Source organism: Heterodontus francisci, chromosome 28 (genome assembly GCF_036365525.1).
Source record: "Heterodontus francisci isolate sHetFra1 chromosome 28, sHetFra1.hap1, whole genome shotgun sequence".
NCBI classification, from domain to species: domain Eukaryota; kingdom Metazoa; phylum Chordata; class Chondrichthyes; order Heterodontiformes; family Heterodontidae; genus Heterodontus; species Heterodontus francisci.
In genome coordinates, this window is record NC_090398.1 from 6,583,604 (window position 1) to 6,601,003 (window position 17,400).

Consider the following 17,400-nt stretch of genomic DNA (forward strand, 5'->3'; position numbering starts at 1 on the left):
GCTGGGCGCGGGACCCGCACCCCACCGGGAGTCGCTGGGCGCGGGACCCGCACCCCACCGGGAGTCGCTGGGCGCGGGACCCGCACCCCACCGGGAGTCGCTGGGCGCGGGGAGGATTCACTCATGATTCTGTTGCACAGAGACATATTGACAGGGGGACATAGTGCAAGGTTGCTGTGTATGTTGATGATTAATCCTTATCTGTGGTGCTAAGTGTGAGTGGCTGAGGGATACAGGCTTCAGGACTGGAATCAATTACCCTCGGAACAGCTCACCGCAGACAACGAGCAACTCAGTCCCTAACACCCTGCAACTGCAGGCACACAGCCATGTACCTCAGCAAATCCATCCCAAATCCAAAGCCCTTACCACCGCAGTCCACACCGAGGGGCTACTCGACTCAGGAAACCATCGCCGAGCTGCAACCTCCCTCCCCCAGCCAAACTCCAGGGGTAATTGGAATGATTTCAGCCAGCAATCCCCGCCAACACCCCTGTCCCCTCACCCCACCTCCCTCTCCCGGAGACAGGGACATACATTCCAGCCACGGTTCTCAAACAAAACGACCTGCTCGTTAACGTATTGGGGTTAGTGGGATCTTGCTGTGCTCAGTTCGGCCGCCAGCTCCTGTGCAACGGCGACCACGTTCTGGGGGCGGCCCATGGGTTGGGATGTTAATTGGGTTCTGCTGGCTGGGAGCAGGAGGGGGAAGGGACTGGAGTCCTGGGAGATCACCCCTTTACTGCTTTTTGTAGGCATCCGCAATGGAATCTCCCACCTTTCCGTTCCTGCTGAATACGGAACGGATCAGGGACATGGGAGAGATCGGGAACGGCAGCAGCAGACGGCATGAAGCAGAGTCTCGGGCTCCCTCTCCTCTTGGAACTCCCCACGGGAATGGGGGGGGAGGCTCCCTTGGCCGGTCTCGAGCTCTCCCCCTCTACCCCTCCCCCCCCCACTCCCACTCTTCCCACCCTCCCCCCTTCTTTCCCCTTCCCACCCTCCCTCACCCCCTCCATCTACCCACCTCTTCCCCCTTCCCACCATCCCTCACCCCCTCTTGCCCCCTTCCCCTCCCATAACCCCCCCACACTCGCCCTTTCCTCCCCCCCCACACACTCCCTCCCTCCCTCCTTCCCTCCCTCCCTCCTTCCCTCCCTCACCCCTCCCTCGTTCCTTCCCTCCCTCACCCCTCCCTCGTTCCTTCCTTCCTTCCCACCCTCCCTCACTTCTTCCCTCCCTCCCCCCTCCCCCTCCCTCCCTCACCCCTCCCCCTCCCCCCCTCACCCCTCCCTCACCCCTCCCCCTCCCTCCCTCACCCCTCCCTCCCTCACCCTCCCCCTCCCTCCCTCCCCCCTCCCCCTCCCTCCCTCCCCCTTCCTCCCTCACCCCTCCCCCTCCCTCCCTCACCCCTCCCCCTCCCTCCCTCACCCCTCCCCCTCCCTCCCTCACCCCTCCCCCTCCCTCCCTCACCCCTCCCCCTCCCTCCCTCACCCCTCCCTCCTTCCTCCCTCACCCCTCCTCCTTCCTTCCCTCCCTCCCTCACCCCTCCCTCCTTCCTTCCCTCCCTCCCTCCCCCCTCACCCCTTCCCTCCCTCACTCCTCCAACCCTCCCTTCCCTCCCTCACCCCTCCCTTCTTCCCTCCCTCACCCCTCCCTTCTTCCCTCCCTCACCCCTCCCTTCTTCCCTCCCTCACCCCTCCCTTCTTCCCTCCCTCACCCCTCCCTTCTTCCCTCCCTCACCCTCCCTTCTCCCTCCCTCACCCTCCCTTCTTCCCTCCCTCACCCTTCCCTTCCTTCCCCTCCCTCACCCTCCCTCTTCCCACCCACACCCTTCCCTTCTTCCCTCCCTCACCCTCCCTTCTTCCCTCCCTCACCCTTCCCTCTTCCCTCCCTCCCTCACCCCCACCTCCCTCCTTCCCTCCCACCTTCCTTCCTTCCCTCCCCTCACCCCTCCCTCCTCCCTTCCTTCCCTCACCTCATCCCTCCCTCCTTCCTCCCTCCCTCACCCCTCCCTCCTTCCTTCCCTCCCTCACCCCTCCCTCCTTCCCTCCCTCCCTCACCCCTCCCTCCTTCCCTCCCTCCCTCACCCCTCCCTCCTTCCCTCACCTCCCTCACCCCTCCCTCCTTCCCTCCCTCCCTCACCACTCCCTCCTTCCCTCCCTCACCCCCCCCAACCCTCCTCCAACCCTCCCTTCCTCCCTCACCCCTCCAACCCTCCCTTACCCCTCCAACCCTCCCTTCCCTCCCTCACCCCTCCAACCCTCCCTTCCCTCCCTCACCCCTCCAACCCTCCCTTCCCTCCCTCACCCCTCCCTCCCTCCTCCCTTCCCTCCCTCACCCCTCCCTCCTTCCTTCCCTCCCTCACCCCCTCCCTCCTTCCTTCCTTCCCTCCCTCACCCCTCCCTCCTTCCTTCCTTCCCTCCCTCACCCCTCCCTCCTTCCTTCCTTCCCTCCCTCACCCCTCCCTCCTTCCTTCCTTCCTCCCCCCTTCCTTCCTTCCCTCACCCCTCCCTTCCTTCCCTCCCTCACCCCTCCCTTCCTTCCCTCCCTCACCCCTCCCTTCCTTCCCTCCCTCACCCCTCCCTTCCTTCCCTCCCTCACCCCTCCCTTCCTTCCCTCCCTCACCCCTCCCTTCCTTCCCTCCCTCACCCCTCCCTTCCTTCCCTCCCTCACCCCTCCCTTCCTTCCCTCCCTCACCCCTCCCTTCCTTCCCTCCCTCACCCCTCCCTCCTTCCCTCCCTCCAACCCTCCCTTCCCTCCCTCACCCCTCCAACCCTCCCTTCCCTCCCTCACCCCTCCACCCTCCCTTACCCCTCCAACCCTCCCTTCCCTCCCTCACCCCTCCAACCCTCCCTTCCCTCCCCCTCACCCCTCAACCCCTCCCTTCCCTCCCTCACCCCTCCCCCTCCCTCCCTCCCTCCCAACCCCTCCCTCCCACCCTCCTCCTCCCTTCCCTCCCTCACCCCTCCCTCCTTCCTTCCTTCCCTCCCTCACCCCTCCCTCCTTCCTCCTTCCCTCCCTCACCCCTCCCTCCTTCCTTCCTTCCCTCCCTCACCCCTCACCCTCCTTCCTCCCTCACCCCTCCCTCCTTCCTCCCTCACCCCTCCCTTCCTTCCCTCCCTCACCCCTCCCCTTCCTTCCCTCCCTCACCCCTCCCTTCCTTCCCTCCCTCACCCCTCCCTTCCTTCCCTCCCTCACCCCCTCCCTTCCTTCCCTCCCTCACCCCTCCCTTCCTTCCCTCCCCTCACCCCTCCCTTCCTTCCCTCCCTCACCCCTCCCTCCTTCCTCCCCACCCTCCCTCCACCCCCTCCCTCCCACCCACACCCCTCCCTTCCCTCCCTCACCACCACCCCCTTCCTCACCCCTCCCCCTTCCCTCACCCCTCCCGCCTTCCCTCACCCCTCCCGCCTTCCCTCACCCCTCCCCCTTCCCTCACCCCTCCCGCCTTCCCTCACCCCTCCCGCCTTCCCTCACCCCACCCCCCTCCCACACCCCTCCCGCCTCCCTCACCCCACCCGCCTTCCCTCACCCCTCCCGCCTTCCCTCACCCTCCCGCCTTCCCTCACCCCTCCCGCCTTCCCTCACCCCTCCCGCCTTCCCTCACCCCTCCCGCCTTCCCTCACCCCTCCCCTTCCCTCACCCCTCCCCCTTCCCTCACCCCTCCCACCTTCCCTCAACCCCTCCCCGCCTTCCCTCACCCCTCCCCCTCCCTCACCCACCCTCCTTCCTTCCCTCACCCCTCCCTCCCTCCTTCCTTCCTTCCCTCACCCCTCCCTCCCTCCTTCCTCCTTCCCTCACCCCTCCTCCCTCCTTCCTTCTTCCCTCACCCCTCCCTCCTCCTTCCTTCCTTCCCTCACCCCTCCCTCCCTCCTTCCTTCCTTCCCTCACCCCTCCCTCCCTCCTTCCTTCCTTCCCTCACCCCTCCCTCCCTCCTTCCTTCCTTCCCTCACCCCTCCCTCCCTCCTTCCTTCCTTCCCTCACCCCCTCCCTCCCTCCTTCCTTCCTTCCCTCACCCCTCCCTCCCTCCTTCCTTCCTTCCCTCACCCCTCCCTCCCTCCTTCCTCCCTCCCTCCTCCTCCTTCCCTCACCCCTCCCTCCTTCCTTTCCTTCCCTCACCCCTCCCTCCCTCCTTCCTTCCTTCCCTCACCCCTCCCTCCCTCCTTCCTTCCTTCCCTCACCCCTCCCTCCCTCCTTCCTTCCTTCCCTCACCCCTCCCTCCCTCCTTCCTTCCCTCACCCCCTCCCTCCCTCCTTCCTTCCCTCACCCCTCCCTCCCCTCCTCCTTCCTTCCCTCACCCCTCCCTCCCTCCTTCCTTCCTTCCCTCACCCTCCCTCCTCCTTCCTCTCCCTCCCTCCCTCCTTCCTTCCTTCCCTCACCCCTCCCTCCCTCCTTCCTTCCTTCCCTCACCCCTCCCTCCCTCCTTCCTTCCCTCACCCCCCCCTCCCTCCTTCCTTCCCTCACCCCCTCCCTCCCTCCTTCCTTCCCTCACCCCTCCCTCCTCCTTCCTTCCTTCCCTCACCCCTCCCTCCCTCCTTCCTTCCCTCACCCCCCTCCCTCCTCTCCTTCCTTCCCTCACCCCTCCCTCCCTCCTTCCTTCCCTCACCCCTCCTCCCTCCTTCCTTCCCTCACCCCTCCCTCCCTCCTTCCTTCCCTCACCCCTCCCTCCCTCCTTCTTTCCTTCCCTCACCCCCTCCCTCCTCTCCTTCCTTCCCTCACCCCTCCCTCCCTCCTTCCTTCCTTCCCTCACCCCTCCCTCCCTCCTTCCTTCCTTCCTCCTCACCCCTCCTCCTCCTCCTTCCTTCCCTCACCCCTCCTCCCTCCTCCTTTCCTTCCCTCACCCCTCCCTCCCTCCTCCTTTCCTTCCCTCACCCCTCCCTCACTCCTCCTTTCCTTCCCTCACCCCTCCCTCACTCTCTCATTCCTTCCCTCACCCCTCCCTCCCTCCTCCATTCCTTCCCTCACCCCCCCTCCCTCCTCCTTTCCTTCCCTCACCCCCCCTCCCTCCTCCTTTCCTTCCTCACCCCCCCTCCCTCCTCCTTTCCTTCCCTCACCCCCCCTCCCTCCTCTTCCTTCCCTCACCCCCCTCCCTCCTCCTTTCCTTCCCTCACCCCCCCTCCCTCCTCCTTTCCTTCCCTCACCCCCCTCCCTCCTCCTTTCCTTCCCTCACCCCCCCTCCCTCCTTCCTTTCCTTCCCTCACCCCCCCCTCCTCCTTTCCTTCCCTCACCCCTCCCTCCCTCCTCCTTTCCTTCCCTCACCCCTCCCTCCCTCCTCCTTCTTTCCTTCCCTCACCCCTCCCTCCCTCTTCTTTCCTTCCCTCACCCCCCCCCTCCTTCTTCTTCCTTCCCTCACCCCCCCTCCCTCCTTCTTTCCTTCCTTCCCCCCCCCCCCTCCTTCTTTCCTTCCTTCCCCCCCCCCCCCCTCCTTCTTTCCTTCCTTCCCTCACCCCCCCTCCCTCCTTCTTTCCTTCCTTCCCTCACCCCCCCTCCCTCCTTCTTTCCTTCCCTCCCTCCTTCATTCCTTCCTTCCCTCACCCTCCCCTCCTTCTTTCCTTCCCTCCCTCCTTCTTCCTTCTTTCCTTCCCTCACCCCTCCCTCCCTCCTTCTTTCCTTCCCTCACCCCCCTCCCTCCTTCTTTTCTTCCCTCACCCCCCCTCCCTCCTTCTTTCCTTCCTTCCCTCACCCCCCCTGCCCTCCTTCTTTCCTTCCTTCCCTCACCCCTCCCTCCTCCTTCTTTCCTTCTTCCCTCACCCCTCCCTCCCTCCTTCTTTCCTTCCCTCACCCCTCCCTCCCTCCTTCTTTCCTTCCCTCACCCCTCCCTCCCTCCTTCTTTCCTTCCCTCACCCCTCCCTCCCTCCTCCTTTCCTTCCCTCACCCCCCTCCCTCCTTCTTTCCTTCCCTCACCCCCCCCCTCCCTCCTCCTTTCCTTCCCTCATCCCCCCTCCCTCCTTCTTTCCTTCCCTCACCCCCCTCCCTCCTTCTTTCCTTCCCTCACCCCCCTCCCTCCTTCTTTCCTTCCCTCACCCCCCTCCCCTCCTTCATTCCTTCCCTCACCCCCTCCCTCCTTCATTCCTTCCCTCACCCCCCCTCCCTCCTTCTTTCCTTCCCTCACCCCCCCCTCCCTCCTTCTTTCCTTCCCTCCCTCCTTCTTTCCTTCCCTCACCCCTCCCTCCCTCCTTCTTTCCTTCCCTCACCCCCCTCCCTCCTTCTTCCCTTCCCTCACCCCCTCCTCCCTCCTTCTTTCCTTCCCATTCTTTCCTTCCCTCACCCCCCCTCCTTCTTTCCTTCCCTCACCCCCCCCCTCCTTCCTTCCTTCCTCCTCACCCCTCCCTCCCTCCTTCTTTCCTTCCTTCCCTCACCACTCCCTCCCTCCTTCTTTCCTTCCATCCCTCACCCTCCCTCCCTCCCTCCTTCTTCCTTCCTTGCCCTCACCCCTCCCACCCTCCTTCTTTCCTTCCCTCCCTCCACCCTCCCTCCTCTTGGTTCCTTCCCTCACCCCTCCCTCCCTCCTTGGTTCCTTCCCTCACCCCTCCCTCCCTCCCTCCTTGGTTCCTTCCCTCACCCCTCCCTCCCTCCCTCTTCCCTCCCTTCCTCACACCCTCCTCCCTCCCTCTTCCTCCGACCCTCACACCCATCCCTCCCTCCTTCTTTCCTCCCTTCCCTCACCCCTCCCTCCCTCCTTCTTTCCTCCCTTCCCTCACCCCTCCCTCCTCCCTCTTTCCTCCCTTCCCCTCACCCCTCCCTCCCTCCCTCTTTCCTCCCTTCCCTCACCCCTCCCTCCCTCCTTCTTTCCTCCCTTCCCTCACCCCTCCCTCCCTCCTTCTTTCCTCCCTTCCCTCACCCCTCCCTCCCTCCTTCTTTCCTCCCTTCCCTCACCCCTCCCTCCCTCCTTCTTCCTCCCCTCCCTCCCTCCTTCTTCCTCCCTTCCCTCACCCCTCCCTCCCTCCTTCTTTCCCCTTCCCTCACCCCTCCCTCCCTCCTTCTTTCCTCCCTTCCCTCACCCCTCCCTCCCTCCTTCTTTCCTCCCTTCCCTCACCCCTCCCTCCCTCCTTCTTTCCTCCTTCCCTCACCCCTCCCCTCCCTCCTTCTTTCCTCCCTTCACTCACCCCTCCCTCCCTCCTTCTTTCCTCCCTTCCTCACCCCCTCCCTCCCTCCTTCTTTCCTCCTTCCCTCACCCCTCCCTCCCTCCTTCTTTCCTCCCTTCCCTCACCCCTCCCTCCCTCCTTCTTTCTCCCTTCCCTCACCCCCTCCCTCCCTCCTTCCCTCTTTCCTCCTTCCCTCACCCCTCCCTCCCTCCTTCCTTCTTTCCTCCCTTCCTCACCCCTCCCTCCCTCCTTCCTTCTTTCCCTCCCTTCCCTCACCCCCTCCCTCCCTCCTTCTTTCCTCCCTTCCCTCACCCCTCCCTCCCTCCTTCTTCCTCCCTTCCCTCACCCCTCCCTCCCTCCTTCTTTCCTCCCTTCCCTCACCCCCCCCTCCCTCCTTCATTCCTCCCTTCCCTCACCCCCCCCCTCCCTCCCTCCTTCTTTCCTCCTTCCCTCACCCCCCCCTCCCTCCCTCCTTCTTCCTCCCTTCCCTCACCCCCCCCTCCCTCCCTCCTTCTTTCCTCCCTTCCCTCACCCCTCCCTCCCTCCCTCCTTCTTTCCTCCTTCCCTCACCCCTCCTCCCTCCCTCCTTCTTTCCTCCCTTCCCTCACCCCTCCCTCCCTCCCTCCTTCTTTCCTCCCTTCCCTCACCCCTCCCTCCCTCCCTCCTTCTTTCCTCCCTTCCCTCACCCCTCCCTCCCTCCCTCCTTCTTTCCTCCCTTCCCTCACCCCTCCCTCCCTCCCTCCTTCTTTCCTCCTTCCCTCACCCCTCCCTCCCTCCCTCCTTCTTTCCTCCCTTCCCTCACCCCTCCCTCCCTCCTTCTTTCCTCCCTTCCCTCACCCCTCCCTCCCTCCTTCTTTCCTCCCTTCCCTCACCCCTCCCTCCTCCCTCCTTCTTCCTCCCTTCCCTCACCCTCCCTCCCTCCCTCCTTCTTTCCTCCTTCCCTCACCCCTCCCTCCCTCCCTCCTTCTTTCCTCCCTTCCCTCACCCCTCCCTCCCTCCTCCTCTTCTTTCCTCCCTTCCCTCACCCCTCCCTCCCTCCCTCCTTCTTCCTCCCTTCCCTCACCCCTCCCTCCCTCCCTCCTTCTTTCCTCCCTTCCCTCACCCCTCCCTCCCTCCCTCCTTCTTTCCTCCCTTCCCTCACCCCTCCCTCCCCCCTCCTTCTTCCTCCCTTCCCTCACCCCTCCCTCCCTCCCTTCCTTCTTTCCTCCCTTCCCTCACCCCTCCCTCCTCCCCTCCTTCTTTCCTCCCTTCCCTCACCCCTCCTCCCTCCCTCCTTCTTTCCTCCCTTCCCTCACCCCTCCCTCACCTCCCTCCTTCTTTCCTCCCTTCCCTCACCCCCCCCTCCTTCCTTCTTTCCTTCCCTCACCCCCCCCCTCCCTCCTTCTTCCTTCCTTCCCCCCCCCCCTCCTTCTTTCCTTCCTTCCCCCCCCCCCCTCCTTCTTTCCTTCTTCCCTCACCCCCCCTCCCTCCTTCTTCCTTCCTTCCCTCACCCCCCCTCCCTCCTTCTTTCCTTCCCTCCCTCCTTCATTCCTTCCTTCCCTCACCCTCCCCTCCTTCTTTCCTTCCCTCCCTCCTTCTTTCCTTCCCTCACCCCTCCCTCCCTCCTTCTTTCCTTCCCTCACCCCCCTCCCTCCTTCTTTCTTCCCTCACCCCCCTCCCTCCTTCTTTCCTTCCTTCCCTCACCCCCCCTCCCTCCTTCTTTCCTTCCTTCCCTCACACCCTCCCTCCCTCCTTCTTTCCTTCCTTCCTCACCCCTCCCTCCCTCCTTCTTTCCTTCCCTCACCCCCCCCACCTCCTTCTTTCCTTCCCTCACCCCTCCCTCCCTCCTTCTTTCCTTCCCTCACCCCTCCCTCCCTCCTCCTTTCCTTCCCTCACCCCCCTCCCTCCTTCTTTCCTTCCCTCACCCCCCCCTCCCTCCTCCTTTCCTTCCTCACCCCCCCTCCCTCCTTCTTTCCTTCCCTCACCCCCCTCCCTCCTTCTTCCTTCCCTCACCCCCCTCCCTCCTTCTTTCCTTCCCTCACCCCCCCTCCTCCTTCTTCATTCCTTCCCTCACCCCCCCTCCCTCCTTCATTCCTTCCCTCACCCCCCCTCCCTCCTTCTTTCCTTCCCTCACCCCCCCCCTCCCTCCTTCTTTCCTTCCCTCCCTCCTTCTTTCCTTCCCTCACCCCTCCCTCCCTCCTTCTTTCCTTCCCTCACCCCCCTCCCTCCTTCTTCCCTTCCCTCACCCCCCCTCCCTCCTTCTTTCCTTCCCTCACCCCCCTCCCTCCTTCTTTCCTTCCCTCACCCCCCCCTCCTTCTTTCCTTCCCTCACCCCACCCCTCCTTCTTTCCTTCCTTCCCTCACCCCTCCCTCCCTCCTTCTTTCCTTCCTTCCCTCACCACTCCCTCCCTCCTTCTTTCCTTCCCTCCCTCCTTCTTTCCTTCCTTCCCTCACCCCTCCCTCCCTCCTTCTTTCCTTCCTTCCCTCACCCCTCCCCTCCCTCCCTTCTTTCCTTCCCTCCCTCCTCCCTCCCTCCTTGGTTCCTTCCCTCACCCCTCCCTCCCTCCTTGGTTCCTTCCCTCACCCCTCCCTCCCTCCCTCCTTGGTTCCTTCCCTCACCCCTCCCTCCCTCCCTCCTCCCTTCCCTCACCCCTCCCTCCCTCCCTCTTTCCTCCTTCCCCCTCACCCCTCCCTCCCTCCTTCTTTCCTCCCTTCCCTCACCCTCCCTCCCTCCTTCTTTCCTCCCTTCCCTCACCCCTCCCTCCCTCCCTCTTCCTCCCTTCCCTCACCCCTCCTCCCTCCCTCTTTCCTCCCTTCCTCACCCCTCCCTCCCTCCTTCTTTCCTCCCTTCCCTCACCCCTCCCTCCCTCCTTCTTTCCTCCCTTCCCTCACCCCTCCCTCCCTCCTTCTTTCCTCCCTTCCCTCACCCCTCCCTCCCTCCTTCTTTCCTCCCCTCCCTCCCTCCTTCTTTCCTTCCCTCACCCCCCCCTCCCTCCTCCTTTCCTTCCCTCACCCCCCTCCCTCCTTCTTTCCTTCCCTCACCCCCCCTCCCTCCTTCTTCCTTCCCTCACCCCCCTCCCTCCTTCTTTCCTTCCCTCACCCCCCTCCCTCCTTCTTCATTCCTTCCCTCACCCCCCCTCCCTCCTTCATTCCTTCCCTCACCCCCCCTCCCTCCTTCTTTCCTTCCCTCACCCCCCCCTCCCTCCTTCTTTCCTTCCCTCCCTCCTTCTTTCCTTCCCTCACCCTCCCTCCCTCCTTCTTTCCTTCCCTCACCCCCCCTCCCTCCTTCTTCCCTTCCCTCACCCCCCCCTCCCTCCTTCTTTCCTTCCCTCACCCCCCTCCCTCCTTCTTTCCTTCCCTCACCCCCCCTCCTTCTTTCCTTCCCTCACCCCCCCCTCCTTCTTTCCTTCCTTCCCTCACCCCTCCCTCCCTCCTTCTTTCCTTCCTTCCCTCACCACTCCCTCCCTCCTTCTTTCCTTCCTCCTCCTTCTTCCTTCCTTCCCTCACCCCTCCCTCCCTCCTTCTTTCCTTCCTTCCCTCACCCCTCCCTCCCTCCTTCTTTCCTTCCCTCCTCCTCCCTCCCTCCTTGGTTCCTTCCCTCACCCCTCCCTCCCTCCTTGGTTCCTTCCCTCACCCCTCCCTCCCTCCCTCCTTGTTCCTTCCCTCACCCCTCCCTCCCTCCCACTTTCCTCCCTTCCCTCACCCCTCCCTCCCTCCCTCTTTCCTCCCTTCCCTCACCCCTCCCTCCCTCCTTCTTTCCTCCCTTCCCTCACCCCTCCCTCCCTCCTTCTTCCTCCCTCCCTCACCCCTCCCCCCTCCCTCTTCCTCCCTCCCTCACCCCTCCTCCCTCCTCTTTCCTCCCTTCCCTCACCCCTCCCTCCCTCCTTCTTCCTCCCTTCCCTCACCCCTCCCTCCCTCCTTCTTCCTCCTTCCCTCACCCCTCCCTCCTCCTTCTTTCCTCCCTCCCTCACCCCACCCCCCTCCTCTTCCTCCCCTCCCTCCCTCCTTCTCCCTTCCCTCACCCCTCCCTCCCTCCTTCTTCCTCCCTTCCCTCACCCCTCCCTCCCTCCTTCTTTCCTCCCTTCCCTCACCCCTCCCTCCCTCCTTCTTCCTCCCTTCCCTCACCCCCTCCCTCCCACCTTCTTTCCTCCCTTCCCTCACCCCTCCCTCCCTCCTTCTTTCCTCCCTTCCCTCACCCCCTCCCCTCCCTCCCTCTTCCTCCCTTCCCTCACCCCTCCCTCCCTCCTTCTTCATCCATCCTCACCCTCCCCCCTCCTTCTTTCCTCCCTTCCCTCACCACCTCCCTCCCTCCTTCCCTCTTTCCTCCCTTCCCTCACCCCTCCCTCCCTCCTTCCTTCTTCCTCCCTTCCCTCACCCCTCCCTCCCCTCCTTCATTCCTCCCTCCCTCACCCCTCCCTCCCTCCTCCTTCTTTCCTCCCTTCCCTCACCCCTCCCTCCCTCCTTCTTTCCTCCCTTCCTCACCCCTCCCTCCCTCCTTCTTTCCTCCCTTCCCTCACCCCCCACCCCTCCTCTTTCCTCCCTTCCCTCACCCCCCCCCCTCATCTTTCCTCCCTTCCCTCACCCCCCCCTCCCTCCCTCCTTCTTTCCTCCCTTCCCTCACCCCCCCCCTCCCTCCCTCCTTCTTTCCTCCCTTCCCTCACCCCTCCCTCCCTCCTTCTTCCTCCCTTCCCTCACCCCTCCCTCCCTCCTTCTTTCCTCCCTTCCCTCACCCCCTCCCTCCCTCCTTCTTTCCTCCCTTCCCTCACCCCTCCCTCCCTCCCTCCTTCTTTCCTCCCTTCCTCACCCCTCCCTCCCTCCCTCCTTCTTCCTCCCTTCCCTCACCCCTCCCTCCCTCCCTCCTTCTTTCCTCCCTCCCTCACCCCCTCCCTCCCTCCCTCCTTCTTTCCTCCCTTCCCTCACCCCCTCCCTCCCTCCTTCTTTCCTCCCTTCCCTCACCCCTCCCTCCCTCCTTCTTTCCTCCCTTCCCTCACCCCCTCCCTCCCTCCCTCCTTCTTTCCTCCCTTCCCTCACCCCTCCCTCCCCCTCCCTCCTTCTTCCTCCCTTCCCTCACCCCTCCCTCCCTCCCTCTTTCCTCCCTTCCCTCACCCCCTCCCTCCCTCCCTCCTTCTTTCCTCCCTTCCCTCACCCCTCCCTCCCACCCTCCCTTCTTTCCCTCCCTTCCCTCACCCCTCCCTCCCTCCCTCCTTCTTTCCTCCCTTCCCTCACACCCCTCCCTCCCTCCCTCCTCTCCTTCCTCCCCTTCCCTCACCCCTCCCCTCCCCTCCCACCCTCCTTCTTTCCTCCCTTCCCTCACCCCTCCCTCCCTCCCTCCTTCTTTCCTCCCTTCCCTCACCCCCTCCCTCCCACCCTCCTTCTTTCCTCCTTCCCTCACCCCTCCCTCCCTCCCTCATTCTTCCTCCCTACCCTCACCCCTCCCTCCCTCCCTCCTTCTTTCCTCCCCTTCCCTCACCCCTCCCACCCTCCCTCCATCTTTCCTCCCTTCCCTCACCCCCTCCCTCCCTCCCTCCTTTCCTCCCTTCCCTCACCCCTCCCTCCCTCCTCCTTCTTTCCTCCCTTCCCTCACCCCTCCCTCCCTCCCACCTTCTTTCCTCCCTTCCCACACCCCACCCACCCTCCCCTCCTTCTTCCTCCCTTCCCTCACCCCACCCTCCCTCCCACCTTCTTTCCTCCCTTCCCTCACCCCTCCCCTCCCTCCCTCCTTCTTTCCTCCCTTCCCTCACCCCTCCCTCCCTCCCTCCTTCTTTCCTCCCTTCCCTCACCCCTCCCTCCCTCCCTCCTTCTTTCCACCCATCCCACACCCCTCCCTCCCTCCCTCCTTCTTTCCTCCCTTCCCTCACCCCTCCCTCCCTCCCTCCTTCTTTCCTCCCTTCCCTCACCCCTCCCTCCCTCCCTCCTTCATTCCTCCCTTCCCTCACCCCACCCTCCCTCCCTCCTTCTTCCCACCCATCCCTCACCCCTCCCACCCTCCCTCCATCTTTCCACCCTACCCTCACCCCTCCCACCCTCCCTCCTCTTACCTCCCTTCCCTCACCCCTCCCTCCCTCCCTCCTTCTTTCCTCCCTTCCCTCACCCCTCCCTCCCTCCCTCCATCTTTCCTCCCATCCCTCACCCCTCCCACCCTCCCTCCTTCTTTCCTCCCTTCCCACACCCCTCCCTCCCTCCCTCCTTCTTCCTCCCTTCCCTCACCCCTCCCTCCCTCCCTCCTTCTATCCTCCCTTCCCTCACCCCTCCCTCCCTCCCTCCTTCTTTCCTCCCTTCCCTCACCCCTCCCTCCCTCCCTCCTTCTTTCCTCCTTCCCTCACCCCTCCCTCCCTCCCTCCTTCTTCCTCCCTTCCCTCACCCCTCCCTCCCTCCCTCCTTCTTTCCTCCCATCCCTCACCCCACCCTCCCTCCCTCCTTCATTCCTCCCTTCCCTCACCCCACCCACCCTCCCTCCTTCTTTCCTCCCTTCCCACACCCCTCCCTCCCACCCTCCTTCTTTCCTCCCTTCCTCACCCCTCCCTCCCTCCCTCCTTCATTCCACCCTTCCCTCACCCCACCCTCCCTCCCTCCTTCTTATCCTCCATCCCCACCCCCTCCCACCCTCCCTCCTTCTTTCCTCCCTTCCCTCACCCCTCCCTCCCTCCTCCTTCTTTCCTCCCTCCTCACCCCACCCTCCCTCCCTCCTTCTTTCCTCCCTTCCCTCACCCCTCCCTCCCTCCCTCCTTCTTCCTCCCTTCCCTCACCCCCTCCCTCCTCCCTCCTTCTTTCCTCCCTTCCCTCACCCCTCCCTCCCTCCCTCCTTCTTTCCTCCCTTCCCTCACCCCTCCCTCCCTCCCTCCTTCTTTCCTCCCTTCCCTCACCCCTTCCCTCCCTCCCTCCTTCTTTCCTCCCTTCCCTCACCCCTCCCTCCCTCCCTCCATCTTTCCTCCCTTCCCTCACCCCTCCCTCCCTCCCTCCTTCTTTCCTCCCTTCCCTCACCCCTCCCTCCCTCCTTCTTTCCTCCCTTCCTCACCCCTCCCTCCCTCCTTCTTTCCTCCCTTCCCTCACCCCTCCCTCCCTCCTTCTTTCCTCCCTTCCCTCACCCCTCCCTCCCTCCTTCTTTCCTCCCTTCCCTCACCCCTCCCTCCCTCCTTCTTCCTCCCTTCCCTCACCCCTCCCTCCCTCCTTCTTTCCTCCCTTCCCTCACCCCTCCCTCCTCCTTCTTTCCTCCCTTCCCTCACCCCTCCCTCCCTCCTTCTTTCCTCCCTTCCCTCACCCCTCCCTCCCTCCTTCTTTCCTCCCTTCCCTCACCCCTCCCTCCTCCTTCTTTCCTCCCTTCCCTCACACCCTCCCTCCCTCCTTCTTTCCTCCCTTCCCTCACCCCTCCCTCCCTCCTTCTTTCCTCCCTTCCCTCACCCCTCCCTCCCTCCTTCTTTCCTCCCTTCCCTCACCCCTCCCTCCCTCCTTCTTTCCTCCCTTTCCCTCACCCCTCCCTCCCTCCTTCTTTCCTCCCTTCCCTCACCCCTCCCTCCCTCCTTCTTTCCTCCCTTCCCTCACCCCTCCCTCCCTCCTTCTTCCTCCCTTCCCTCACCCCTCCCTCCCTCCTTCTTTCCTCCCCTTCCCTCACCCCTCCCTCCCCTCCTTCTTTCTCCCTTCCCTCACCCCTCCCTCCCTCCTTCTTTCCTCCCTTCCCTCACCCCTCCCTCCCTCCTTCTTTCCTCCCTTCCCTCACCCCTCCCTCCCTCCTTCTTTCCTCCCTTCCCTCACCCCTCCCTCCCTCCTTCTTTCCTCCCTTCCCTCACCCCTCCCTCCCTCCTTCTTTCCTCCCTTCCCTCACCCCTCCCTCCCTCCTTCTTTCCTCCCTTCCCTCACCCCTCCCTCCCTCCTTCTTTCCTCCCTTCCCTCACCCCTCCCTCCCTCCTTCTTTCCTCCCTTCCCTCACCCCCTCCCTCCCTCCTTCTTTCCTCCCTTCCCTCACCCCTCCCTCCCTCCTTCTTTCCTCCCTTCCCTCACCCCTCCCTCCCTCCTTCTTTCCTCCCTTCCCTCACCCTCCCTCCCTCCTTCTTTCCTCCCTTCCCTCACCCCCTCCCTCCCTCTCTTCTTTCCTCCCTTCCCTCACCCCTCCCTCCCTCCTTCTTTCCTCCCTTCCCTCACCCCTCCCTCCCTCCTTCTTTCCTCCCTTCCCTCACCCCTCCCTCCCTCCTTCTTTCCTTCCTTCCCTCACCCCCTCCCTCCCGCCTTCCTTCTTCACCCCTCCCTCCCCTCCTCCCTTCCTTCCCTCACCCCTCCCTCCCTCCTCCTTTCCTTCCCTCACCCCTCCCTCCCTCCCTCCTTTCCTTCCCTCACCCCTCCCTCCCTCCTCCTTTCCTTCCCTCACCCCTCCCTCCCTCCTCCTTTCCTTCCCTCACCCCTCCCTCCCTCCTCCTTTCCTTCCCTCACCCCTCCCTCCCTCCTCCTTTCCTTCCCTCACCCCTCCCTCCCTCCTCCTTTCCTTCCCTCACCCCTCCCTCCCTCCTCCTTTCCTTCCCTCACCCCTCCCTCCCTCCTCCCTTTCCTTCCCTCACCCCTCCTCCCTCCTCCTTTCCTTCCCTCACCCCTCCCTCCCTCCTCCTTTCCTTCCCTCACCCCTCCCTCCCTCCTCCTTTCCTTCCCTCACCCCTCCCTCCCTCCTCCTTTCCTTCCCTCACCCCTCCTCCCTCCTCCTTTCCTTCCCTCACCCCTCCCTCCCTCCTCCTTTCCTTCCCTCACCCCTCCCTCCCTCCTCCTTTCCTTCCCTCACCCCTCCCTCCTCCTCCTTTCCTTCCCTCACCCCTCCCTCCCTCCTCCTTTCCTTCCCTCACCCCTCCCTCCCTCCTCCTTTCCTTCCCTCACCCCTCCCTCCCTCCTCCTTTCCTTCCCTCACCCCTCCCTCCCTCCTCCTTTCCTTCCCTCACCCCTCCCTCCCTCCTCCTTTCCTTCCCTCACCCCTCCCTCCCTCCTCCTTTCCTTCCCTCACCCCTCCCTCCCTCCTCCTTTCCTTCCCTCACCCCTCCCTCCCTCCTCCTTTCCTTCCCTCACCCCTCCCTCCCTCCTCCTTTCCTTCCCTCACCCCTCCCTCCCTCCTCCTTTCCTTCCCTCACCCCCTCCCCTCCTCCTCCTTTCCTTCCCTCACCCCATCCCTCCCTCCTCCTTTCCTTCCCTCACCCCTCCCTCCCTCACCCCTCTGAGTGAATCTCAGACACTCACCTGGCCACCAGGTAACTTCTTTCTGCTGTCAGCTGCAGACAGAGTCCTGCTCCTTGCTGCCGGACTGATCTCTTTCTGTCTCCCTCTGTCACCGGGGGGGCTCCGCCTGGGCTCGGCCGCTCACTTTTCCCCCTTCTCCAAGGAAGCAGCAAAGTTGGGAGCCAAATCCGACACCCGCCTCACCGAGGACGCAAACTCCGGCAAGATAAAAAGCTGCCGCCTCGGTTCCTTTCGCCACCGTTCCGTCCTCTTTAACTCTACCAGCCAAGCCCTGAATGACACCGGGGTAATGGACAGGCTCCCAGCTGCGTCTCTTACTCGCCGGAGCTGCGCCCCGTTCCCAGCCCTTTGCACCGATCCCGAAGAGTTTTTTTTTTCCTGGCGCTCGGGCGAGTGACAGCCCCGCCCTCATTAGCATAGCCACGCCCCTCCTGTCACAAAGCCACGCCCCATCTATTAGCATAGCCACGCCCCCTCCCCGGTCATCTTGGGACCCCGCCCCTGACATTTGTAATCCTTGGAGCTCCGCCCATCTCATTTGCATCCGATAGAGCCCCGCCCACTTGGCCCCAACCCCGCCCACTTGGCGCCAACCCGCCCACGGCCGGCGCGCATGACGCGACCAACGCCCCCAGCAGCCCCTTTCCTCTGAAACTTTGCCAACTTTAAAATCCATTTTTGATCCCCGCCGAATATTTAACTCATTAACGGAATGAAGAATCGATTATTAACTGTTTATAATTTTCACATTTGGTAGTCGGCATTTGGTGCACCTCCCCGGGGTTGCCATGGAAACAGGGCAGGGCTGGGAGCAGGGAGTCAAAGGGCAATCCTCAGAAAATGTAAATTGAATTCAATTAGCAATATTTCCCTCAGAGCTGAAACATCTCTTATTTTGATCCACTTTCCTTTTTATTGAGTAGAAGGAGAAAAAAAATAATAACGGTTTTAGTGGAAAGACGGCGCGCGCGATGACGTCATAACGCCCGGCGTCGTGACGCACGGCGCGTAAAACCCAACGGCACTTTTTTTTTGAGACAGAAACTGTTCTATTTTTGACCTCTTTCCGCAAAAATAAAACTTTAGGAAAAAGTGAAATAAGTCTCCGGAACAAGGGAAATTAATTTGA

At 63.5% G+C, this 17,400-nt stretch overlaps 2 protein-coding genes across 2 annotated transcripts in view; one reads left to right on the forward strand and one right to left on the reverse strand.

Annotated features, from left to right (window-relative positions):
- LOC137385086 (182 kDa tankyrase-1-binding protein-like) overlaps positions 1-16,681 on the reverse strand; it is a 109,280-nt gene extending 92,599 nt beyond the window's left edge. The window contains exon 1 of the mRNA XM_068059836.1: positions 16,272-16,681. The gene's annotated coding sequence lies outside the window, so the exon portion shown is untranslated. The remainder of the gene's footprint in view (positions 1-16,271) is intronic.
- Positions 16,682-17,059: 378 nt separating this feature from the next.
- The window catches only part of LOC137385201 (FACT complex subunit SSRP1-like), a 6,146-nt gene continuing 5,805 nt past the window's right edge, over positions 17,060-17,400 (forward strand). The window contains exon 1 of the mRNA XM_068060190.1: positions 17,060-17,113. Coding sequence (XP_067916291.1) covers positions 17,060-17,113 — 54 coding nt within the window. The remainder of the gene's footprint in view (positions 17,114-17,400) is intronic.